Source organism: Pyrgilauda ruficollis, unplaced genomic scaffold (assembly GCF_017590135.1).
Source record: "Pyrgilauda ruficollis isolate IOZ18807 unplaced genomic scaffold, ASM1759013v1 scaffold141, whole genome shotgun sequence".
In the NCBI taxonomy this organism is placed as follows: Eukaryota; Metazoa; Chordata; class Aves; order Passeriformes; family Passeridae; genus Pyrgilauda; species Pyrgilauda ruficollis.
In genome coordinates, this window is record NW_024512655.1 from 496,168 (window position 1) to 519,773 (window position 23,606).

At 42.3% G+C, this 23,606-nt stretch overlaps 4 protein-coding genes across 15 annotated transcripts in view; 1 reads left to right on the forward strand and 3 right to left on the reverse strand.

Moving 5' to 3' along the window:
* UBE4B (ubiquitination factor E4B) overlaps window positions 1-2,783 on the reverse strand; it is a 31,523-nt gene extending 28,740 nt beyond the window's left edge. For all 3 annotated transcript variants that reach the window (XM_041460252.1, XM_041460251.1, XM_041460250.1), the window contains exon 1: window positions 2,608-2,783. In XM_041460252.1, coding sequence (XP_041316186.1) covers window positions 2,608-2,631 — 24 coding nt within the window. In that variant the 5' untranslated portion in view covers window positions 2,632-2,783. The remainder of the gene's footprint in view (window positions 1-2,607) is intronic.
* A 2,577-nt stretch (window positions 2,784-5,360) lies between these two features.
* RBP7 (retinol binding protein 7) lies at window positions 5,361-8,291 on the reverse strand. Its single transcript, XM_041460326.1, has 4 exons — window positions 6,960-8,291; window positions 6,262-6,440; window positions 5,922-6,023; window positions 5,361-5,590 (listed from the first exon to the last, which is right to left on the reverse strand). The coding sequence occupies exons 1-4, from the start codon at window positions 7,030-7,032 to the stop codon at window positions 5,540-5,542; spliced, it is 405 nt and encodes a 134-aa protein (XP_041316260.1). The 5' UTR covers window positions 7,033-8,291; the 3' UTR covers window positions 5,361-5,539.
* Window positions 8,292-8,432: 141 nt separating this feature from the next.
* NMNAT1 (nicotinamide nucleotide adenylyltransferase 1) lies at window positions 8,433-13,299 on the reverse strand. 3 transcript variants are annotated; one of them, XM_041460309.1, is made up of 6 exons: window positions 13,170-13,299; window positions 12,723-12,856; window positions 10,945-11,117; window positions 10,311-10,494; window positions 9,998-10,143; window positions 8,433-9,630 (listed from the first exon to the last, which is right to left on the reverse strand). In XM_041460309.1, exons 3-6 carry the CDS (start codon window positions 11,066-11,068, stop codon window positions 9,212-9,214), a joined length of 873 nt encoding a protein of 290 aa, XP_041316243.1. In that variant the 5' UTR covers window positions 11,069-11,117; window positions 12,723-12,856; window positions 13,170-13,299; the 3' UTR covers window positions 8,433-9,211. The 3 variants fall into 3 exon arrangements, with proteins under 3 accessions (XP_041316243.1, XP_041316244.1, XP_041316245.1); XM_041460310.1 differs by lacking the exon at window positions 13,170-13,299 and adding an exon at window positions 13,128-13,156; XM_041460311.1 differs by lacking the exon at window positions 12,723-12,856 and having other exon boundaries at window positions 13,170-13,284.
* LZIC (leucine zipper and CTNNBIP1 domain containing) lies at window positions 12,996-22,962 on the forward strand. Of its 8 annotated transcripts, none has more exons than XM_041460317.1 (8): window positions 13,291-13,628; window positions 13,846-13,987; window positions 15,002-15,137; window positions 15,695-15,793; window positions 16,448-16,543; window positions 18,306-18,387; window positions 19,372-19,434; window positions 22,894-22,962. In XM_041460317.1, the coding sequence occupies exons 2-7, from the start codon at window positions 13,887-13,889 to the stop codon at window positions 19,428-19,430; spliced, it is 573 nt and encodes a 190-aa protein (XP_041316251.1). In that variant the 5' UTR covers window positions 13,291-13,628; window positions 13,846-13,886; the 3' UTR covers window positions 19,431-19,434; window positions 22,894-22,962. The 8 variants fall into 8 exon arrangements, with proteins under 8 accessions (XP_041316247.1, XP_041316249.1, XP_041316251.1 ...); XM_041460320.1 differs by lacking the exon at window positions 22,894-22,962 and adding an exon at window positions 21,898-21,947; XM_041460319.1 differs by lacking the exon at window positions 22,894-22,962 and adding an exon at window positions 21,043-21,707.
* The last annotated feature ends 644 nt before the right edge of the window (window positions 22,963-23,606 follow it).

Here is a 23,606-nt window from a genome sequence, read left to right on the forward strand (position 1 = left end):
CCTAATTGGCTGAATGGAAAAAGCACATTGCTTTTTAACTAGTACAGTCTAGTACAGTTTTTGCTGGACACATCTGGACTACATCTATAAATAGCAGTTTTCAGAAATACATTTTTGATATAAGTGGACTTCTTAAAAGCTCTTAGCTGCATGCACCACAACAAAAAATATAAAAAGAGCACCCTGCCAAAGATGGTCGACTGATAATTTAATTTGGGACCAGGTAATAAAGATACAGCCAGGAAGACTAGTCCCTCAGGCTCACACATTCCCAGTTAAAAAAATATGTATCAGCATCTGCTAGAGTGGCAACTGCTTAGTGAGACTGTAAAGAACCTTCCTATTCAACCACAACGTAGAACAGTTCCAAACCTGTACAATAAAGGGTAATTTGAATTGATGGATTTATTTTTCTTCTATTCATTACAGCATGTTAAACTGGTTTAAGAAATGCTTCATTTTTCTGGTCACAGTGGTCATGTTCTCAGAAAATGCCACTCAAAAATCACGCACATGTTGGAAGACGACAAACTCACATCATTCTTTCCCATTTTATGCCACATTTAGCTGGATTCTGCTTTTTTTCTGTGAAGTCCCTGTTCTCATCTTGTGCTATCTACTGTGCTAAAACTCACTAAAAAACATACTAAGAAGGAAATTTCTTTCTCCCACCTCCTAAAAATTTTACTGTGGTCTGTAATGAATTACAACTTCTAGTGCATTAACAAAGGGAACGCTGAGAAAATGTCAGTGAGAGACACTGTTAGCAGGAGGGGAAAAGATCTTCTTGAAACTAAAATATACATATGATCAATTGTGTATCTCTTCTTTTTAAGCTGCAACCCGTTAGTGTTATATTTAATTATGGTTTGATAACAGAAGATAACCTTATCTGTAAGAGCCTTGCAATTAAACTTCCGTTAAGTATCTTTTCACCTTCAGTCATTGCCTGAAAAGAAGTCTGAATCTGAAAAAGTCACATACAGTATATTTCAGGAGGTTATTTTTCAATATAATCTGATCCAGGCCCACTACGCCAAGTAAGAGCAAAGTGGAGATGTGGAGGAAAATTAAAATCAACTTGGCTCTGACTTTTCAGTGAGCGAGCCATTAATAACAAGAAGTGACACTGTGACTCTGTTAAAATGATACAAGATTGTCACAAGCAATCACCTAAAAGACCATTTGGTTTGGTCCTTGCTGAACTGGACAAGAAGGACATGGAAAAGTCACTTGAGACAAACATTTGGCCAAAAAGGTGATGAGTCCTCACTGGAGAACTCCTTTCCTGCAGCCTCAGATCCATGATGCAGTGGTTTTGATGATGTCAGTAATGTGCTGAGGCAGTGACACAAATAAGCCTACACAGGTTAAATAATTCTGGAATTAATCATAAAACACCTCAGGATCAGGGCAGTTTAACAAGAGAAGAGCTGCATGCAAACAAAGCACTCAGGAAATACAGCTGTAAAACTGGAGATCCTTTTTCCCAGTAGAATTACAGCACCAGTGTCCCATCCCACTCCTGCCAACATGGGAACTGCTCTCCTTTTCTCAGTGCTTCCACACAGCATGAGGACCTTCATCAAGTAAACAGCACAAAGTATTTTCTCCTAGATCATGATGCAACACAGCAGGATTGCTAAATCGTGACAGACAACATCATCAAAAACACCCCAACTTGGTGGAATACAAATCTGAGTGACAACAGCAGCCACCCTGCCCTACAATCCCACTGTAAGACACGGACAGAATAGAAATAACTTCTTTTGATCCTCCCTGGAATATAAGTACAGCACTGAGCCTGTACTGCAGCAGGTCCAGTACAATATATTTTGATTTACAGATTACACAGGATCAGTGGGAAACTCCCTGGATCCTGCCATAATAACCCAAATAATTAATACAGAAATCCTCTAATATATGGGCAAAACTTAAGACCTTATATTTAAAAACAAGAGAAGCAGCATCCTTTAAAAGAGAGAAACAAGGAATAGTTCACCTTATTCTATGTGAATAGAATATATACATTATTGATGTTTGCCAACTACAGCACAACACTAGAATTCTTCAGTGAAAGATGAAGAGCTTGAATAAATAAAGAAAATCAAAGGAAACAGTGGAAACTGGCAAGCCTGACTCAAGCTGCTTCAAGAAGAAATGATATTAAATATAAGACCACGAACACACCCATCTTGCTTCTCAGCAAAGAGTCTAGGGAAGCAAAATTCCAAGTGTTTTACTATGTTAAAAGGCTGGGTGATTCGAATCACACACAAAGAACACATAAACGCCTAGTATTGATACAGAGAGGGAACACGCTGCAGACAAAGGCTACCTAGCAGATGGAAGCAGAGAATAAACAATTAACCAGGAGAGCAGCAACCCAAGCCCATGGCCGAGCCGGGGGTCGCGGGTCAGGGACAGCCCGGGGACAGGAGGGGAGGAAAAAAAAGAGAAAACCACGGAGCACAGACACGGGGCGAAGGCAGAGCTCTGCAGGATCGTTCCCCGCACACCGTCGGGCCCGAGCCGGGCCCGGCCCAGCCCGGCGCCCCCTCCCCGCGGGCCCGCCCGCCCCCTCAGGCCCCGGCCCCGCGCACTCGCCTCGTCCGCGCTCAGCTCCTCCATCGCCTTCCTCTTAATGGTGCCCGGAGGAGGGGCGCGTTCCTCCGCCCCGCCGCGGGGCCGCTCCGAGGCAGCGCTCTCCTGCCGCCGCTGCCCCCCGGGCCGCCTCACAAGGGCATCTCCGGGGCGACCGCGCCGCGCCGCGCCCCCCCGCGCCCCTCAGAGCTCCCGGCCCCGGCCCCCGCCCGCCCGCGGCCGCTGCCCCGCGCAGAGATTATTCATCAAAACAACAGGGCGGCGGCGGCCATCTTGGGGATCACGTGACCCCGCGGGGGGCCGGGCACGCCGGGGCCGCGCGCGCGCCGCGCCGGCCAATGGCAGCCGTCCGAGGGGCGGGAGGGGCGGGGCCTGGGCGGGGCCAGGGAAAGGCGGGCCCGGGGCTCGTGAGGGGCCCGGGAGAGGCGGGAGCGGGAGCAAGGCCCGGGACAAGGCCCGGAAAGAAAGGGGCAGCTGCCGCTCAGGGACGCCGCGATCCCAGGGAGGGTCAAGCTGCTGAAGCCTTCCCTCTCCATAAATATTAACCCCTCCTCAGCGACGCGGCATTAAGAATTCACAGGATCTAATTATTGCGGGCTGACTAACATACCAAGGAAAAAAACAAGATGCCAAGACTCCATTGAGTGCTTGGTCTCGGCCTTTTCTCTGTGTAGTTTGAACATGAGGGGTATTTTTTTCCTTAGTACAAACTTTTCTGCACCTAATTCCCTCATTATACCACAAAATTTTGTATTTCTGGAAGATATTAATATTTTCCCTCACACTCGAAATGAAACTCAGCTACAGAAAAAACCGGCCAGGCTACATGTAAGTACATTGGAGGCTCACCCCCAGCTCATCTTCTTTGAGTTATAATGCACCTAGAAGAAAGAGAAAAGGATATTTTAAAGTTGCTCTTTTGGCAAAGGATAAACGTATTGAGGGTTGCATCAGCAAGTTTTTAGCTCAGGATGAGCAGTCACTAATAAAGTGACCGGGACAGCGAGCCGAGCACGGGGCAGAGTGATTTGACTCAGCAAGGGAAAGAATCCCGTAAAAGCTGGATGTTCTTAAGATGGAACTAAACGGATCCATATGAGCTATTAGGACATATTTTCATACACGCTGCAAATCATTATGTAGCAGTAGAATTGATCCATTTTTTAAATGCAGAGATGAGGCAGGTAGGCTATCTGGCCTTGTGTTTTCATATACATCTTTAATGTACTTTATTGATCTAAATTTTTTTAACAAAATATTTTGATGACTTCACCAGGGTGCTGAGAAAAGAAACCAATACTTGGATCATAATATGTATTGCCAGTCTTTTTATAGAATAGATGTACATTGTTATTTTGATTTTTAGATTACACTTCCTTTTGTGTTTATCTCCTTGGGATTTTTTTTAAGATAATTGAAGTGGTCTGCAACACCTTTGAATAAAACCCTTCCAGTGCTTCTCTGGGGAGTTCTCTCGTCCTTCAAGGTCATTGCTGCTGTCTGTTGAGTCTCCCAGCGGTGTTGCCGGGCGGGGAAGCGCTTTGAGGCTTCCTGCGCGCTCAGCCGCGGGCAGGCTGCGGGCGTGCCGGCTCCGCGGGAGCAGCGCGCTGCAGAAGCGCCATCCGCCGGCACACAGCTGCCTGCTGCTGCGTTTTGTTAACGATGTGGCGGGGCCGCTGCTGCCCAGCTTGCGGTTTGTACTGACATCACACTCCAACAGCAATTTTGTTTTCAAGCAAATGAAACCACTCAGTGCCAGAAGGAAGACGCTGTCAGGATCCACAGTATAAACACCAGGCATTTTACTGCTGGACCCCGCATTTCCCTAACTATTAAGGGGGGAAAAGCTATAAGTCCTTTAAAAGCTATTAGTATAAAAGCTATTAGTCCTTTTCTTTTTATTTTGGAAACCAGCTTAAATTTACACAAGTCTAGTAATTAGGGGAGGGCGTCAATCTAACCAAAAGCCCTCCGTGCTTCAACAGATTTTTATCTGATGGTGGCTGTAAGCATTTTGAACTGATAAGAAGTATCAGAAAGGTGGTGTTACTTGTTTCAAAATGTCAGGGACTATTTTTTTCGTATTAAGTAATCAAGTTACTAAGCTTAAGCTGCAGTTCTTCAAGAATATGCAACGAAGAATATGCAGCAACTAATTTCATTTGCAACTACCTAGTTTATCTGACAACTTGCATGTTCACACAAGAAAAACTTTTCTATGCAATACTGCACACAGTCATAAAGAAAAACATTTAATCTAATTAACAGTTGTATGCAAACAAAGCTGAACTAAAGCAGCATTGTTTTCCCTCTGTATATGTGCTTACAGAGTTCAATTATTTTGCAGACTGGAATCTTCATGGATCACTCAGCCCCATCTTCATGGTTCTGGGATTTGACCACAGGCTTGTTTCCCCTGGTAAGCTCAGCTTAATTATTTTTGAGAACAAAGCAGCTTTGGCACAATATGGCACCTCACACTACAGTGTGAAAGACAAGCAGCTAAAGTAGTAGTCTACACCTTAAACAGAAGCATTTTGAAAAATAAATCCACACCTTTTGTTGCTGGCTTCATTATTTGTTATCTTCTCTTCTCTATCCCCATTCCCCCTCTTTTGTTTGCCTCTGAATGCCTCTTAGAATTGGCAGGTTTTCACCTTTTAATTGACTTTTTATTACCTAGAGACCCAGGCCTTATCACTTATGTTTTAGGTTGGTTTTTTTTTTCTCCAAAAACATATTCCAAAACAAGGTACTTAAGATGAGTTTGAGGCATTTATTAGCAAAAATCAGACCTTTAACACTGGCAAGAGCAGACTTATTTCCTGAGCCAGAAACTTCAGACCGTTGAGGTTAACAGTGCAGGAGTCAGTTCTTGTCGGTAGAGGCTCCTGAGCAGAGCTGTCCACAGGCAGGACCAGCACACCACGCAGATTCAAGCTCTCTTGAAGACCTGTCTACAGACTTGATTCTCACAACGAAGCTCCTACCAAAAAAACAAAAAAAAAACAAACAGAAAACCCAAGAGTGTAGATATCTATAGTAATCAAAGGAACTGCTTCCAAAATTGAACATAGATCCTTTACCACCACCCTGGCCATGCTAATAACTTACACTTAACATTTGAATTTAACTACAGGTGACAGTGAAACAATGAAGCTGTTTCAAAGCAGAATGTGCTCACAATGTACATCCATTACACATCCTACCTAGGAGAGCTAGAAGACATATGCACACCACGACCACATTATAAATCTAATTTTCACTGTACAGAGATATAATTAGTATTAATATTAGATATAATCTGAAGTCAATACCAGGTGGAGGTCATCCCCTTCGAGCCAGTGAGTCCAGCCCCTGTTCTTCTTCTCGCCAGTCTGGACACAGACAAGTTTGTCATTTTCCCAGGTAACGAGGCTCTATAGAACAGGGAACAAAAAGGTGTTTTTGCATGTCTGTCTCGGTTCTGCAGATACTTGCAGAAAAGGTGCATTTTCCCAGATAAAAGAGGACCTGAATGTGACACTCCTTGTCTGTAACTCGGGCTCCTACTGCTGTCTTGCACTACAAATATTATTCTTGAAACAATTTCAGCTCAAGTATCTGGATTGATCACAGCATCTTAATTTTGCCACAGCTTCATATATTCTCTCTTACCTTGCATTTTCTGTTATCCAAGCCTTTATTATCTTCCTCAAACTCTTCTCCAACTTTGAATTCAAGCAAATAATCTCTGAATGTGCTAGTGGTGTGGATATAGAATGAATCACCATCTTGTTTGATCACTTTCTGAGGCTTCAGCATCTTTGCTATTTTGCGTGTTGCAAAGTCAATACCTTGGACAGGAGGCAAAAAACATCAGAGTTGTATTTATCACCAGCCATTCTGTCAGCCAGGAATTAACCTTTATTTGTACCAGAAGCATTTCTTACAGTAGTTTGACCTTACTGCTATGCAGCATTTTGTTGTTTTATTGGAACCTCTTGTTTTGTTTAAAGCTGCATGTTACACAAAGTTGTCCTCTTGTACTTTTTACTCTTTAAAAATCAGTTTACTCTGTTGTTTTACAACTCCTATGCAACATTTCCAGGATTTTCAGCCAGAAAACTCCTGGAGACAGCTGGCTTCCCTCACAGAGACACCCGAACTTGGTTTCAGACTTCACCCCCACTTACCCATAAGAAGTTAATGCCTATCCTCATCCTTTGTCAGAGGAAAGGCAATGAAAGAAATAACAAGCCTCTCTTCAAGGCATTCTATACCTTAAATAGGGTGAAATGAAGGGCACTCCTTAAAATTCAAGAAGACCCCTAAGGGAGAAGGGAGGAAGGACAGAAGCAGGTATTTTCACCTACCTAAGGCCACCATATAACCCTCGAAGTTGTCATTGCTGACGAGGTTCCACGTTCCGCTGAAATCCACAGGCATTGCCAGAGAGTTACGGAAGATCCAGTCAAAAACGCAAGTGTAGTTTTCTAGCCAGGCCTTTTATAGGGCAGCCTGTGGGTGGGATTACATCCCAGGACCTTTCTGCTGCAGGGGAAGGGTGCTACTGCCGAGCCAGTGGGTGAGAGGGTATCTGCAGAATGGCTTCAGCTGTGCTGGAGGGAAAAGTTCACCGTGTCTGAAATCTTCGTGTGGAGCAAATGTTAACAGCCCAAGAGCCACAATGCAAGCCAAAAACTGGTTTAAGCCATTTTGTCCATCTTGTATACTTTAAAGGGACTGATTTAGTCATTACTAAGATTTCCTGCAAGTTTATTAGAACTGGGCTTTATGATCTGAAATCCAGATATCTGTTGAAAAGGTGATGTACCCCTGTAAAGACAGGCTGTACTTGAACAGCTAGATTGACTGTTAAACTGTGGATTGTATTACATCAACAAATTTTAAAGCAATACCTATGCTTCAGTGTTGGACTTCACCTTCAGCAAAGAAGTGACAAAAATCCCTGATGACCCAGCAATGTGTTTTGAAAAGTGAATAAAAAATGCTTGACTTTGAAGAGAAAGGACTTAGATAATTTGAAGTGAGGAAATAAGGGATTTAGAGGTGAGGAAACACACCTATACCTACTACATTTCTTTATTTACTGACTTGTGTTAGGCTGAATAAGAAGGATAATATTTTGCAGAGAAGTTTCCCCAAAGTTTAGCTCCATTTTTGGAGCTGGCAGTTTGATCCATATGACTCACAGAATCACGCGAGTAGGAACTCAGGACGTCAAAGCTTCTTTCCTGTTTGCAGCTGGATATTGTTCTCTAACCTACACTAAAACAGGAATGGCACTGAGAAATGAAGATTACTGTTTCCTCTTCACTCAAATAGTAACATTTCACCCACAATTTGGTGTTCTGAGGTTATGGTAGTAAAGCACTGTTGCAATACTACTGACTCTTGCAAGGAAAGAGAAGTCAGTACTTGGTAAATCCTGTGCCAAAGTCCAGATATAACATTTTAATTTAAATTATGCATATAGTCTGGGTGTGGTCCTTCTTTCTGTAAACCAGTACTTGAACCTCACACAAAAACCTCTAAAGAGTTGTTGATCCATGAGAAGTGCCTTGCAAACCTTGGCATTCTTAATAAGGCACATAATACAAACAAAAATGAGATAGCAGCAAATAAAAGGAGATAGAATTCTATCACCACAACAGTCACAGTGCCTCTCTAGCTTATGTTCACATAACATAGACAACACACTGTTAGATTCAAAACCAGATTTCTAGAAAAGAAAAATATTTCACTTATGATCAGTACTGATATCCTACCGTTTTCTCTCTAGTAACAGAAAACAACTCTGGCTATAATTATATTCTACTTATGGCTCAAAAGTAAAAGAAACTTTATTGAAATCAATGTATTATTTGTAATAAAGGGACAAGTGTCTGAGAATCAGTGCAGTGACTATTATTAATTTCTATCTATTAAATCAGTGGCTTTAAACCAGTTCCTGAGGTAGGTTTGTCCTTTCATCAGAAACAATACTGAGCTTAACATTACAGCCCTGGAAAGATGGAAAGTAAAGTACAAGACATTTCTGGAGGCAAACTGCATAACAGCAAACAAGCAGCTGCATATCTCAAAGGCAAGCAGCTCAAAAGCATGCTATACCTAGCACCACTTCAGCCAAGAGGAAATTCTTCCCTTCCAGGACAGAGCTAAATAATTTTGACATGTTGACATAATGTTGACAATTAAAAAAAAAAATCACTCTAAGTAAATGGTACATCTTGAAATCAGATAACTTTGTTAAGACACAGTTATTAAAAATATTTGTGTTATTGTTTTATAAATAGCAGAGCAGTTTGAGTTAAAACTAATCAGAACACTTTCATTTGTTTTGCTTATACATTTGCAATTTTCATGTACCGATGTGAATTCTTATACCCACTTCAGTGCCCTGGGACAAAACATTAAAATGTGAAAATTTTGTTACTGGGCTTGAAAAAGGTTGTGTAGGTCCAACCACTGAGTGCACCAAACCTCATTGCTAGCTACAGATGTACGGAATTAGCCCACTATTTACCTAAGAAAAACCCCCACCAGCCCCTGGAAAACACCCTTTCCTGTACTGAAATGTAGTTTTTTCACAGCAGACAGTAAGTCAGTTGCTCAGTGCCTGTGAGCTCCTGGGGTCACTGGCATGTTTCTGTAAGGGAGCCAGCACCACCCCTGCATTCCTGTCCTCGCTCTCGGGGCTGTACAGCCCGTTCTTCTCGATGTACGCCCGCACCCCGTCAGGCACCAGGTAACGAATGCTCTGGCCCCTGCGCAGGGCTCTCCGGATCTTGGTGGAGGAAATATCGTTTGTGATCCACTCTTCCACGAGGTGAATGTTATTCTTATGTCTCCACAAAATATCCGATTCGTAGATGAATTTCTGAGCATTGTTTCCAGCCCTACTGATACACACAAGGCCGTGCTTTTCCACAATTTCAGTGATGTCCTCCAACTTCCACAGATTGGGGACTCCAAAGGATTCCAGCATGTCACTTCCACAAAGCAGTTTAACCTGTGGGACACCTTAAAGAGAAAATTAAATGAGAAATAGGGCTTGGTTTGGGGCTTGGCAGATTTCAGCAAACTTGACAGGGACATTTCATTTCTTGTCTCCCTCCCCCTCTGTATCTTTGGTTAAGATGAGAAAATGGAATGAAATTTTAAAAAAAGATTCAGAGTGTATAATTAGTAGCCATAACACAGGATTTTTCTGAATAAAGGTTATGGGAGTCCCTTCATTAAAGGGACTAATGCCTTATGCTGTGGAATCTGAGGGAATAAAGTTACTGAGTGACATCAGAACCAAGGGCCACCATAGAAGTTACTCATCAGTGCAATTCTCTTGAAAGAACAAGGATCATTAACCATCTAATTTGCAAACAGACTTAACTTTTTACAACTGGACTCTGATTTTTCTTTTTAATGGGCTCATGCCTGTTTGGTTCCTGTTTTCTCTTCCGTCCCAGCTTTGTTATGGGTACAGCATCCTGCAGACTATTAGTGACATCGGCAGATAAAAGCTTTTCCTGATGATACCTGAAAAACAGATGTATTTTAGGTATTTTAAAGATGTAGTAAAAAATTGGGATAGTATGGCCTACCAAAGAACCTCTCCCTGCAATTATCCCAACTGGTTAGAATTAACACCATTCTTAATCCTTCTATAGGTTCGTGAAACTTTTTAGAGGTTGGCAGAAGAATACCTTAAAACCTTGAGTGTTTCCAGCCACTCGCTCTGACAGCTTTCCCAGTCATCAACTTCCACCCAATCTGAGTTCTTTGTAGCCAGTTTTGCCATAGTCACTCGGTGATTTGCACTGATCAGACCTTTCTTCTTATATGCATCGCCCACTGGTGAAATGATGCCTTTGATTACTTTGTATTTTCCTGTGGAAAAAGACACAACACACAAGAACATGAGAAGTGGTTGAGCAGATGTTACTTCCCCTGCATTGTATTTAACCTGTGACACAACCACTGTGCAGTGCAATGGCAGCTGATAGGCAGCCCAGTGGAAAAACACAGGACACTCCTGCACTGTCAGGGCAGCACAGTGAAGGAGTTAATAAGATGTATTAGAAATATCTTTTATTTCTGTAAACTATAAACCCTGTGCTTTAGCTCATTAAAATCAGTAATAAGCAACACATAAATGAGCCCTCTCATAATGGCCTACGTGGTTTTGTATAAGATGTAAACACATATCAGCTTCAATATCTAATTAGCATTTGCTAAATGTCTGTCACTGTCAAACAAGCATTTGTAGACACAAAATACTCAACATATAAGTGTCTGGTTATCAAAGCTATTCCAAATGATATAAATTTACCATCCTACCTGTTTCATGGAAGTAGTCTTTAGCCAGCTCAAACAGCCTCAGGTGCATGTTGGTGATGGGATTGAAGGACCCACAGGCCAGCAGCACCACTTCAATCTTCCTGTCAGGATCTTCCATGGCCATTGCTCAGTGACAGAGCCAGGTGGACAATGTTGGTGCCAGGTACCAGCCACTACAAGAAATGGCATAAGAAAGAGTTATTGTCACTTACGTGTGTTGCCAATAAGCAGAAGATAAAATTTCAAGATCAAATTGAATGCTGTCTTTTTCTTCCATCAACCTGGCCTGTGACTGTTCATGTGACACTTCCCAGTCCAATTTCTCAGTGATTAAAATAAGAAATTACTGCAAAGAGGCTGCTTGCCCAGAGAGGACGGCGTACTGCCCACTCTGAAGAAAAGCAGCTCATGCTTTTAAACTTCTTGTGGAGAGATTATCTGTCCTGATTGCAGGACAAACTTTATTAAACTTTGCACCATTTTAAGATGCCAGTGCCAATCAACTGCCAAGGGACATGTGGGCAGGGAACTTCCTTGTTAAGTAACTTCCTTCTAGTGCTTAGAGGGAGAAAGAACATCCTGTGACCATTCCTAGTCTTGCTGCTCTAAACTGCAGTGATCCTTTCCAGCATGATCTATAAAACCAAGACTGTGTCAAATATTATACTGTATTAGATTCTGGAGGAGAACAGTGCCAACATTTCTTCATTTGGGATTTATTTACATTTTCTGAAACACAAAATGTAAAGGCGGTAATTTATATAATTCAAGGTGATATGTGGGAAGAGTGCTATGGACTAAAGATGAGAAAAGTCAGTCTGCCTTGTGTTGCAGCAATGTTAGGTGTACCAGTGGAAAAGGTGAGAGAAGAATAGTAAATTACAGAAGTTTAGTAAAAGCTGCAGTTAAATACTGGGGGGTTTCCCCTTTTCTAAAATACCAGAATTTTGTTCCAATTCTGAGCTTCAGTTTCAGAAAGCTACTTAAGAATTGCTGAAAATGAGGAAATTTCACCATTTATCATTTAATTTCTCCTCACACCTCACACACATTTTTGCTTCTGTATCCTTTCCTGAGAACATTCTGCTTTGCCAAGATGTTTTCCCACATCTGGCCTAACAAAGGAGAACTGCAATGGGCTGTTGCTGTTTGCCAGATGTCTGAGACATCCTGAGGAGCACAGAATTGTCTGCCATTGTTTCTACAGCAGCATCACCACCTGGAAAAATCCCACGAGGTCACCCTCACACAGTGTCTCCCTTAGAGAGAGGCTGAGTGATGTTCACAGCAGCCACGGCGCTGAGACACCATCACAGCCAAACCGCGTAACAGGACTGTGCGCTAACATCAAACAGCCCGCGGATAAAAGGAACTCCTGCAAGCCTTCATATTTGGTAAGTGCTAGTACTTTTCTGTGCTTTCAATAGTTTCACAAACTTTTAAAATATTCTTCATTACTGCAGAGTAGCTCAGCAGCAGAAGGGCTGGTGGTACTTGAAACGCAGCCTTCCCAGGGGCACGGCTAGAGAGTTACTATGGGAACAGGGAGGAGAGGAATTTGACTGCCTTTGTAATGCACAAATCTACTTTCAACAGTGACACATGCTGCAAAACTGAAAAAGGTTGATTATTTCCTTAAAAAAAAAAAAGGTGCAAAAAAAAGCAGAAAATATTAAGATGGAAATAGAGTGTCTTTTCGGGAGTTAGTCAAGTGTCCCTTTTCATGCTCCTAATTTTACAGTTCACAGAAACAGGCAATCATTGCCTCATAAACTCACCTTGCACTAAGACACCAAAATATGCCTACAGCAGGTTTTGGGACGGCTCTGGAGCCCACCCTGCCAGTCACCTTCGGGGGCTAAGCAGGTAAGGATGCTTTACTCAATCTCATTTACGTTTCAGAGGCCAATATCTGCCAAATATGTTTATATATCGGCATATATATAGAATATAAGCATGATGTGGGCGTCGCTGGACGCTTCACTAGCACCCTCTGCAGCTCTCCGCCCCCGCGGGCCTGCTCGGGGGTCCGGTCCTCGCCCAGCGAGCAACCCCCGCCGCCGCCCATCCATCCCCGGTGAGCCCCGCTCCCCGTCCCCTCTCGCCCCCTCGGGTGCCCGCTCACCCCCGCTCCACGTGTCCGGTCACTCCCGTTCCCTGTCCCCCTGCCCGTCCCCGCTCACCCCGTTCCCTGTCCCCCTGTCCCCCTGCCCGTCCCCGCTCACCCCCGCTCCCCGGGCCCGCGGGGCCGCTCGCGCTCATTGGCCCGGGCGCGGCGGAAGCGGCGCTGCCGGAGCGGGATGAGCCCGCCCTGACGCGGCCTGCCCGGTTGAGGGGTGAGGGCGCCGGGGCCGGGCGGGCCGGGGGGGCAGAGCGGGGCCGGAGCCTGGCCGGGAACGGGCAGGCGGGCCCGCGGCAGAGCCCGAGTTCCGCCTGCTCCTCCCCGCAGGCCCCGCTGCGGAGGGAGGGCCGCGTTTCCCCGGAGCGCTGTGAGGCCGGGATCGCCCGCTGGCCGCGCCCGGGACCGTCCCGGGCAGCGCTCCTGTCCCTGCTGCCTCACACAGCTGCGCCCGGGCGGTCTCCTGACCGGCCTTCCGAGGGGCCGTGGGAGGCTCAGACCTGTTGTGTCGTACAGCGGGGCCTCTGTTTCAGTAATTGCTGCTTGGTTTGACACTCGCTTGATTGTAAGTGCTGTGGCTGGTGGAGTTCCCTGGTGGACCGCTCTCGCTGTGAAGATAATTCTGTGCACGCAGCCTGGCATTTCTGTATTTCCACTGCCAGGATCTCTGGGTGTTGTGATTAAACATTCCATCAGCAAGATATTGCATAATTTTAATATTTAGAGTGTTTTAAGTGCGTTTTAAGTTGTTGATACAAACAATAAAATGTACTTTCTCTTAGGAGTGTCATGTAAAAACAACATTTTCATGTGAAAACAGAAAATGGCTTCAAGAGGAACAACAGAGACCAGTAAACTAAAACAAAACTTGGAGGAGCAGTTGGACAGATTAATGCAGCAACTTCAAGATCTGGAAGAATGCAGGTAATAAAAATAGTTGCTTTCCTCTTATATGGTAGTATTTTTTCTTAAGTGGCTGGCAGAAGAAAGTGGTACCTTTCAAAAATCTTAGCAGGGGCTTATTTATTTTTGTGTTTTGCTGTGGCTTTCTGTCTTTAACTTAGGATATTGGTGTCAGTAAAAATTACTTTTAAAAACCTTTATTAAGATTGTTTTATATATCTGAGAAAAATGCAACCAGAAATACTCAGTGTATTCTTTGAAATGCTATATTTCAGTATGACTCTTAAAGTTTTAGTAGCTCTTCACAAATCACAATTTTTCTATGGGATTTTTAATAGTGAACAAATAGCTTTTGTGGCTCTTCTGGTTTATTTTATAATTATAGATGCCTGTGGGGGGGTTGCATTGTTTTCTTTTTAGTTTGTCTAACTTTTCATGTGATTTTCTACTAGTCTTCTGTGGGTTGATACAATTTGAGACAGTGAATTATCAAGAATGGGCTTTTATCTGTTTTAGTAGTTGCATTTAAACACCCTGTGTTTAGATGCTTCCTGTGACTCTAGTTCTGACTTGTCCTAGCAGTTTGTATCTTTTTCAAGAACAGTTAGAACTGCTGGGGGAGGTGGTGCTGTTCTGGGAATTGGGCAAGGTTTAGGCAGCAGGATCAGTTATTCCTAAGTGGATGGCTTTGGGTGAGGAGATGGGCTTCTCAGATAATCCCATTGGCTGCAGCTTTGGGCAAGACAGTCTCACCACACGATTTTGTTGAGATCCAAAAATGCTTCTAAGTACTGCTCCAGGTGTGGGGTATCTTGTTTATTACTAGGGCGTTTTTATTATCAGTGAGCGTAGAGCCATGCAGGTGGGAGGGTGCAGACCCAGCAGTGCCTGACTGCACAGGAGCAGGGCAGCTGCAGAGGTGGGAGCTCTCAGTGCCTGGGGAACCAAGCTCCGTGCCATGGCCAGTGCCCTGTGCCCCGTGGGGTGTCTCAGGCTGAATCCTGTGATCAGTGTCTCTTCTTGGGTCCTCCCTAGAGAGGAGCTGGATGCAGATGAGTATGAAGAGACCAAAAAAGAAACTCTAGAGCAGCTGAGTGAGTTCAATGACTCCCTGAAGAAGATTATGTCTGGAGATATGACTTTGGTGGATGAGCTCGGTGGCATGCAACTGGTAAGGACAATGTGTTGCTAAAAAACTTCATGTTCTGCCTGGAGTTGATGAAACAGCAAATACATACAAGTGATTCACTAGAATTTTTATGTGAAATATAGATCTATGTAGTGAATGTATTTCCTCATTTAATACACTTGTATATGTAAAAAATTTGGATAGGTGTCTTCATTTTAAAAGGGGAAAAAACCCATTGATGAATTACAAGTGTAACATTGTAGGAGATTAAGACCTGGACAGTAATGAAAAGTTTCACAGCTCTTTCTCAGTCTAATTACATTAATTAGAACATTCTTTAAGCCCTCCATAAAGGTAATTTTTTAAAAATTTCACTTCCATGGTTATGAAAAAAAAAAGATGAGCTCTGTGTATCAAATGATTAAGGGTAATTTTTTAAAAATTTCTCTTCCATGGTTATGAAAAAAAAAAAGATGAGCTCTGTGTATCAAATGATGCAGAGGATACTAATGATGCTTTCCAGGCCTCATTAATCTCATCCTGCTGCTGTAGTTTGTGATTCCTGTTAGTCCTGGTCATTCTTGCTCTTCTCCTTGCAGGCAATACAAGCAGCCATCAGCCAAGCATTTAAAACTCCAGAAGTGATTAGAATGTTTGCAAAGAAGCAGCCGAGGCAATTGAGGACAAGGCTGGCAGAGGTGAAGGCTTCTGTTTTACTGCAAAAGCTGTTTATTTGAGGCAGACTGATTCAAGTGTGTAATGACTGCAAGGAAAGCACTGAATGTGCTGGAAAACTTGGTTGTAAAGTCCAAAAGAGATGGAGAAGTTCTCTTTCAGTATTTGTTCAGTTTTAAATGTTTATTGAGGTAATGGGGGCAGCCATGTGTATTTCTTGGGTTACCTTCTATCTTCTTGCTTCAAAGTAAAAATGGGATTAACAGAGTGAACTGAGGGAGCTGCAAATAGAAAGTCTGTCATTGTACTGAGGGCTGGAGAGTGCACTCGATGTTTCAGAGATCTAAATTGAAGGTCCAGATAAAGTAAAATCAAATGGGATTCCTCCATGTACCAGGGATGTGTGGATACATAATTTTAAATTATTATCATTCTTTGATGAAGTGAGATCCAAGTTTGGAGAAATCAAGTGAGTTAAGGTTAGGGGTAAAGAGTGTTTGCTGAATGTTCAGAAAAACTTCACAGACATCCTTTAAATCATAGCTAGCTCTGTCCTTTACTGCTGTGGGTCCATGACTACTGATGACATTTTTAGGCTGTTGCATTTCTCATGCTGTTGTGTTGGGTGAAATAATGGAAGCTTATATATTTTGTCTCTTTTTCCCCCTGGTGTGCAGATGGACAGAGATTTAATGGTTGGGAAGTTGCCACGAGACCTGTACACCCAGCAGAAACTAGAAATCCTGACTGCCCTCAGAAAGCTTGGTGAGAAGGTAAGGGGTTGGTGTGATAGTCAGGTGAGTAGAGTTTTCTGCCTGTTTAGGAGGAATTAGAAATAATTAAAAGAAGAAATTACAATTTTATAAGCAAACGATAAAATGCAGCTTGCTGTGACAGTACATAAATGTCCTTCCATTTTAATGCCAAACTTCATTTGAAGATGAACATGTATCAAATAGTTTGGTACCTTTCTATATGGCTGTTTCTCCTTTTAAATACTTCCTTTGGTGGGCTGTATGCATGAGTCACTCACCAGCTGGTACAAGGTGATGGTATTTATAAAAGCTACAAAACAAGTCTTTTACTGGCCATCTACCACCAATTCATCAGAACCTATTCAAGACCTCTGACATGTGTCCAGCTTCACTTTTATAGTGTCAGTTGTGCCTACCCCTGGGTATGAGAAAAAGAAATTGGAGAGGTGAGTGATAAATTCATTGTTGCCCCAGTGATCCATCAGTGGCAGAAAAAGCCCTGGGTTTGCCACCAGAGGGAGGAAGAGAAGTGACTTCTCTTTGTGGATGGTATATGAAGAAAATGGGTTGCTGTGTATCTCTGTACTTCAGCTTTTTTAGGAAATGAAGGAATGTCATGGAAAAGATCAAGTGCAGTACTTAAAGGAGCTGCAGTCCAAGTAATTTCTAAAGCCAAGGCTTTTGCAATATTTTATTGCTTGAGTGTCAGAGGAAAAAAAATGTTTTGCAAATATGTAAAGGCTAGTTAAGATTGTGAACTTGAAGCTATCTAATCCTCTTGGAATGAGTTCCTTGGAACACAAGAAGTCACTTCACCACACTCTGACCTATCCTCTTAACCTTTTGAAATGATCAGTAGCCTGCTGCACAGAGGGCTTGCCAGGACAGTAGTCTCACATCTGTTCTGGATGTGAACAATGACAGCAAATGCTGCGTGTTTGTCTGCACAACACTGCAAAATGTTAATTAGCTGTATGCTTGCTAACAAAGCCAGCAAAGACAGGTAAGTAATATGTGTTCCTTCATTCCAACATCATCCTGAATATCTGTACCTGATTTTTATATTTCTAATAAATAAACTGACGCAGACACTGTGAAGAGTTTGACACACATGCTTTGCTGTAATAAAGATGTGTATCTGAGGCCAATTAAATGACTTTCAACTTAGCATATCTGAACCTTCCAAATGTAGGTTACTGCTTCATTATTGTAAATATTTTATGGGCATCTGTCACAAGGCATCAGAGCACATACATAAAAGTAAAATATACATGGGGAAATGTCACTTTAAAGGAAGAGAACCATTTCTAGGTCATTGGTTCTTAACATGGTCAAAGCTGGCAGTGACTGCTTTTTTTTGCTTTCCTCAGTAGATGATAGGAAGTAAGCTTAGATCTTAGTTCTTTATTGTACTGACCATATGACAAAAATGTTATTGACACCTTGGCACTGTTCAGGTACACAGGTACAGTGTGACCTTTTAATAAAAAATTATTGCTGCAGAACTACTTGAACCTTGCATGTGCAGGCATGTCTGACACTGCACATGCTGTCCTGCCTGGGCTGACAGGAGCCAGGGAGGGAAGATTCAGTGCTGGGGAACTAGCTTCTATTTTTTTTTTTTTTTAAGTTTTAAAGCATGGTAGATAACACTGCCACTTAAAAGCTGCAAATGGGCAATTGCTGTAACCTGTCCTAGCTCATGTAGATGCACAAGTAGATGGTGGGAATATGCACAGTTAAGGTACCAGCTTCACAGTTGTGGTGTTTTTTGATTTAGCTCACTGGTGATGATGAGATGTTCTTGTCAACAAATGCTGGTACAGCCCTGAGCCAGTTTGAGAGAGTCTCCACTGACCTTGGTAAGTTTTCATTCTCGTAACTTCTGATTCCTTTGCCTCATTGAACACTGATTAACAGCAGTAGGTCTGGTTCCCCTTTGAAAGAGAATATATGAACAAGAGATTCATGCCATTAAATGAATGAATATGTGTGTGTGTGTGTATATATATATATATACATATTCATTTATATATAAAAATATATGTTTTAGGCCGGCTCCGACTCTGATACACTATTATGAGGAAAAAGTAACACAAGAAATAAATCCAATGCCAAACGTCCATGAAATGCCAAGGGTGTCCATCATGCTGAAGGCTTGAATAGTCTGTCTCAAGCAGAGATGCTGCTCTTAGAATTAAACCCAGAACTTTTTTGCATTAAAGTCTCTCTTCGGGAGAGCTGTGTCCTCTGCCTGATGCAGAGAATTTGGCAGTTTTTGGCACATTGTCAAAATACAGCTTTAAAGCACTCTTCCTGCCATGCTTGTCATACCTCTGATTGTATGACAAGATCAAGAGTTGAGTTACAAAAGGCATTAAATAAGCACACAGTTCATTGTAGTAGTAGTTAAATCTGGGATAAAGAGCTATGAATGGCAGGAAGGTGCCAGACTAGCTCAGGGTACAAATAAACTGTCTGGGTGCCCTACCTTTCAGCTCTGCCCTCCCTGGAAGTGTAAGCAAGGTGAGAACCCTCTAGTTCAAGAGGGTTCTGTAGGGGGAAGTGTTACCAACACCATTCCAGCTACAAACAAAGCACAGCTCTGCAGGAGAAGCTGGGGAAAGGGAGCTCCATCCCAGCCAGGCCCAGTAGGACATGGCTGCTCCAGACCTGGCAAGCCTGTTGTGTTGGTTTTTTTGTATTTTGTATTAGCTCAAGTGTTGTAGTTTTCACAATGTAGGTTTGATTTCTTTGGATCTCAAATGTTTTGCTTGACTTAAATTGTATATAAGGTAATTCACAATTTCCACTAATACTTACTGAAAATGCTTTTTCCCCCTCAGGATCAGGAGACAAAGTCTTTGCTCTTGCAAGTGTTGAAGTAGAAAAGGCAAAACAATGAAGAGGTTCGTGAGGCTTGTGTCTCCAGTTATCAGCAGCACTCGATTTTGGTCCTACTGCGTTTGGTTTTTCTATTTCTTACATGTTGAAAAAAAGCAAAGCAAAACAAAAAACCCAAGCCCTAAATCTCTTGGGCCCTTAACCAGAAGATATGAAGTAAACAGCCTTAAGTGCACTTTGGAACCTTGGTGTCTGTACCCTTTAAGTAATACAAGCTCTGAGGCTGAACACTAAGTGGAACTCTAAAACAAAAGCATGGTATGACTGTCTTTGGAAAGAGTCAGTTGTTTTGATGTTTTCTGAATGTGTATTTCTCTAACCATTAAAACTTAATCTTTTTGCATGTGGTTGTAGCAAGCAGATCTTTTTACTAAGTGGTCCTCATGATTTTTTTTTGGGTGATTCTTCACATTGTCTTAATTTTTGTGTGGACTCCCCACTAAGTAGTTTGTACTAGGAAAGCATTGAAGCTTTGGAAAATGGATGTAGTTTATTGAAATGCCATCTTTCTACAAACTGTTTGCAGAAGACTCAGAATGACCCAGATGCTGATCACTGGCCCTTGGCTGCTTGTTTGCCGTGCACATGAATGAGCACTTTGTGTCCCAGCCCTGACTGAGGACAATGGCAGCCCTGTGGGGAGGCTTCTGGAGTCATTAACCTTGTGTATTGGAAGGACAGGCATTGATAGGACATGGCAATGAGATGCTCTTCCGTGGCTCTTCCTTCAGCTCTGGTGTGTAACTGCACACTGCTGTTGTTTCAGAGGGGGCATGAAATAGCTTTCAAGTAGAAACAAGTTTTAAAAGGGAGGGAGAAGCTCCCGTTATGTGATCAGTGCCAATGTTGTTCAATCCCAGTGTGGTGCTCCTCAGAGGAGGGTCTGTGTCTCCACTGGGTCCTGCACTAACTTGGCTTAGGAAGGTTTCATATCTCATGTAGTTGAATTTTTAGCTCAGAGACTAAGTGGGTAGCATTGACTATTAACAGAAAATTAACATGTCAGTCATCATTTAGAGTGCACTTACAGGGCATAAATGCCCTATAAATTAGCAAGTTTGTCTAATTATAAACTGGGACTGGAGTAGACTAGAAAATGTGTTTCTAGATGTATTTTGCTTTAACAGATATACTTTTGACATCTAGCATTTAAGAAATGAAAGGATACATGATATAGATAGCATAATTTGTTTTTCACTGATAGAACTTCTTTCTCCCTGTTATTAGAAAGCCTTCATTGAGGAGGGGTCTTTTGTCCATTCCAGCAGAACTATTTTCCTGTCTGGGACAGCATTTTGTTCTCTCACAAAGGCTGATTGCAGCTTCATAGCAGAGAGCAGCTTATTAAAAGGCATTATTAGACTCTGAAATTATGGGAAGCAAAACAGTGTGTGGGGACTGGAGCTGCCCTCTTCTCCTTTCTGCTCATTACTGGTGCTAAGGAGCTCTCTCCCCATACACCCCAGCCTGCTTGCAGCATTATTATGTAAATTAAATCTCTCAGCGCTCACAAAAAGTTTACAGTACAGTGACATGGAAACCTTTTTCCTTGTAGTTTGAGAGGTGTAAGTTTCCAGGAGAAACTTTTTAAAATTGGTTTGTAAATATTTCAGGATTTTTGCAAATACCGGTACTGCGGGCAGTTGTAACATTCCAATTAAATTGATCCTTGACTGAACATCTTTCCAACGTCCTGCTGCTTCTGCTCTTGGAAGGATCTCTGGTGGTTTAGGTGGACAAAGATGAGACTGAGATCAGTATTGCAAGATTCAGTGCGTGGGTCAGACTTCTCTTCTCAAAAGCTGTGAAGGGTCAGAAATCAGAGCTCTGCCCAGAGACTGGCTGTGTCCTGCAGAATGCCCTGGCCATAAATGTGATTTAACAAGGAGGCTGCTGCTGATGTGAAGCTAATCATGTGTTGACCCTCGCAGATAGTTAAGTAACCTCTTGAAATAGTTAGACTGATTTCAGGTATAGTAAGTTAATTGGTGTGTTGTGCTAAATATATTGCTAAATAATCCTGGGGTGTACCTCTACCACCATCTCAAATGTTTCTGCAGGGAAAAAAAAGTCCATAATTATTTATTATACTAATGATTTCCTCAAATAAAAACTGATAACAAAAGAACAACTGCTAAATGAAAGCATGGGTTTGTGTTTAACAAACAAGCTTGTGATGTGTGAGTTCCATCCCCAGTTCAGTGTTGGACCTGGGCAGATCACTCATTCTGTACACATCTTTCTTTCCTGGAGTAAAATACAGATTATGATCCTTAAATATTGAGTGCTGTGAAGTTGTTATTGATCATACATTGCTTTGAAGATTAAAAGTGCTTTGTTTTTTGTTTATCATTTTACTTCTGAAATAAGAACTGTAAAGTACAGTAGCTTTAAACACATCAGCAGAGTTCCCAGAGTCCTTTTTTGGCCGTATATAACCTCTTTTTTTTAATCTTCTTTCTCTATAGAGTGAATTCAGTGATTGTACTGATCTGAAGGAAAAAGTGTTAGAAAATTGAAGCTTCAAATATTCTGTCTCTCTTTCTTCTATCTTTTTCTCCTTGTGTTATTTCCCTTCTTTGATCTTGAATGGAAAAGTAGCAAGTTACCTTTGTGTTGAAGAAAAAATACAAGATTTCTTAAGAGATCCTTAGTTTCTCATGCTACTTTGCCTGTAAAAGTCAAATTAATTTTGATAGAGAGCTGTGTGTAAATGACACCCTATGGCCAGGCAGTTCAGGCTGTGTCATGGCTGAAATGGGATCGATGCATGATTTTGATGGATTTGAATTATCAGACTAAGTCTGGCATATAAAATATTAACAAAAGAAAAAGAGATTCCCAGCTAAAACCAAGTCCTTCACTGGGTACCACACACATCTTGGAGAGAAAGAGTTTTCATTGTTGTTGTGTGTGTTTGAATCCTGGATAATGAAAGCAGGGATTGTGTGTGCAGATGCTGCTGGAAGCCCTTAATGAGAGGGGGATGCCAACAAGTACAGAGGGGCTTGGAGGGTGGAAGCAGCTGTGCTGTGATGGAATCCTAAATGAATTTCAGAGCTGATTAAGAAAGAACTGGAGATCAGGAAGGACGGGGTGAATTGAGAGAATTTTTCTAAGTCAAGTAGGGATTCGGAGGAAATATTTCATGAAGTTTTGGCTTACTAGAATAAACAGCAGCCTCATTAAACAAGAGATTAGGAGCTATTGAAAAGAAAAAAATCCATTTAATCTGATAGATTTCTGTAAAATAATATGAAGTCTTTATACAATACATGTAAAAATGTTAGACTTAACCTTTAGATAATTAAACTTCTAACATTCCCTTGCTGAGGGTCAGGTCAAGCAGCGTGAGGATTGGAGGGTAACGGATTTGATCACGTGCAGTTCCACGTTCTGTTTGCTTTGGGAGGCTCTGTGCATTCCCGTGAGACATGAACAATATTTTACTCTATCTCTTGCAGAACTAGCGTAGTTGAGAGGCCTCTTGAGCATCCATCATGTCTTGTGATGAGACAAGTGACTGATGGCAAGATGTCACCTTGCTTGATAGCTAAACATCTCGGTAAGCTTGAAGGGAATAAACTAAGGTGGGGCAGGAGCTCAGCTTTAAGAAAATAAATCTAAAATTCTCCTAGGCTAGAGGAAGCCATGTGGTATCTCTCCCTGCTAAAACCTTTCCGAAATAAATGCAGGATGTTAAATTGATGATGTGTAAGATTGCATTGCACTGCTGTACAGTCAGCCAGCTGAATTAGGAGAGCTAGACAGTACTTAGTCATAAAATGGTGTTGTGCCCATGATGTTATCAGTAAGGAAATTCATACTATTGCAAGGATGCAAATGATGACTTAATTATATGCTCCCACTAGCATAAGATGCTTTTAGATCTTTCCCTCAGACTCATGTACTGTGCTAATTAACAGTAATCCAACTGGAGGATCCCAGTGCAATGCTTCTGCATATTTTTTTCAGCTTATGCTGGAGCTCTTATGTTCTTTTCTTAAATAATTAATAATCATTACTGCCTGCTGTGCTGTGGGTATGTGCCAGTGATCTCAGATCCCAGCACATTTGCACCATTCCTGTTCCTGTCAGAGGCTTGGGTTTGCTCTTTGCAGAGGCTTTCATGTTAAGCCCTTCATTAGCTGGCAGTGGGGTTTGGATTTCAGTGGCA

Coding starts and splice junctions, on each gene's coding strand:
- RBP7 (XM_041460326.1), bottom strand. CDS start 7,032: ATGCCTGTGGATTTCAGCGGAACGTGGAACCTCGTCAGCAATGACAAC. Junction 6,441..6,959: donor GGGTTATATGGTGGCCTTAG/GTAGGTGAAAAT, acceptor CTCCTGTCCAAG/GTATTGACTTTGCAACACGC. Junction 6,024..6,261: donor TGGATAACAGAAAATGCAAG/GTAAGAGAGAAT, acceptor CCTGTTCTATAG/AGCCTCGTTACCTGGGAAAA.
- NMNAT1 (XM_041460309.1), bottom strand. CDS start 11,068: ATGGCCATGGAAGATCCTGACAGGAAGATTGAAGTGGTGCTGCTGGCC. Junction 10,495..10,944: donor AGACTACTTCCATGAAACAG/GTAGGATGGTAA, acceptor CTTTTTCCACAG/GAAAATACAAAGTAATCAAA. Junction 9,631..9,997: donor TCAGAGTCCAGTTGTAAAAA/GTTAAGTCTGTT, acceptor TTTCTCTTTAAG/GTGTCCCACAGGTTAAACTG.
- LZIC (XM_041460313.1), top strand. CDS start 13,887: ATGGCTTCAAGAGGAACAACAGAGACCAGTAAACTAAAACAAAACTTG. Junction 15,138..15,694: donor AGCTCGGTGGCATGCAACTG/GTAAGGACAATG, acceptor TTCTCCTTGCAG/GCAATACAAGCAGCCATCAG. Junction 15,794..16,447: donor TGAGGACAAGGCTGGCAGAG/GTGAAGGCTTCT, acceptor CCTGGTGTGCAG/ATGGACAGAGATTTAATGGT.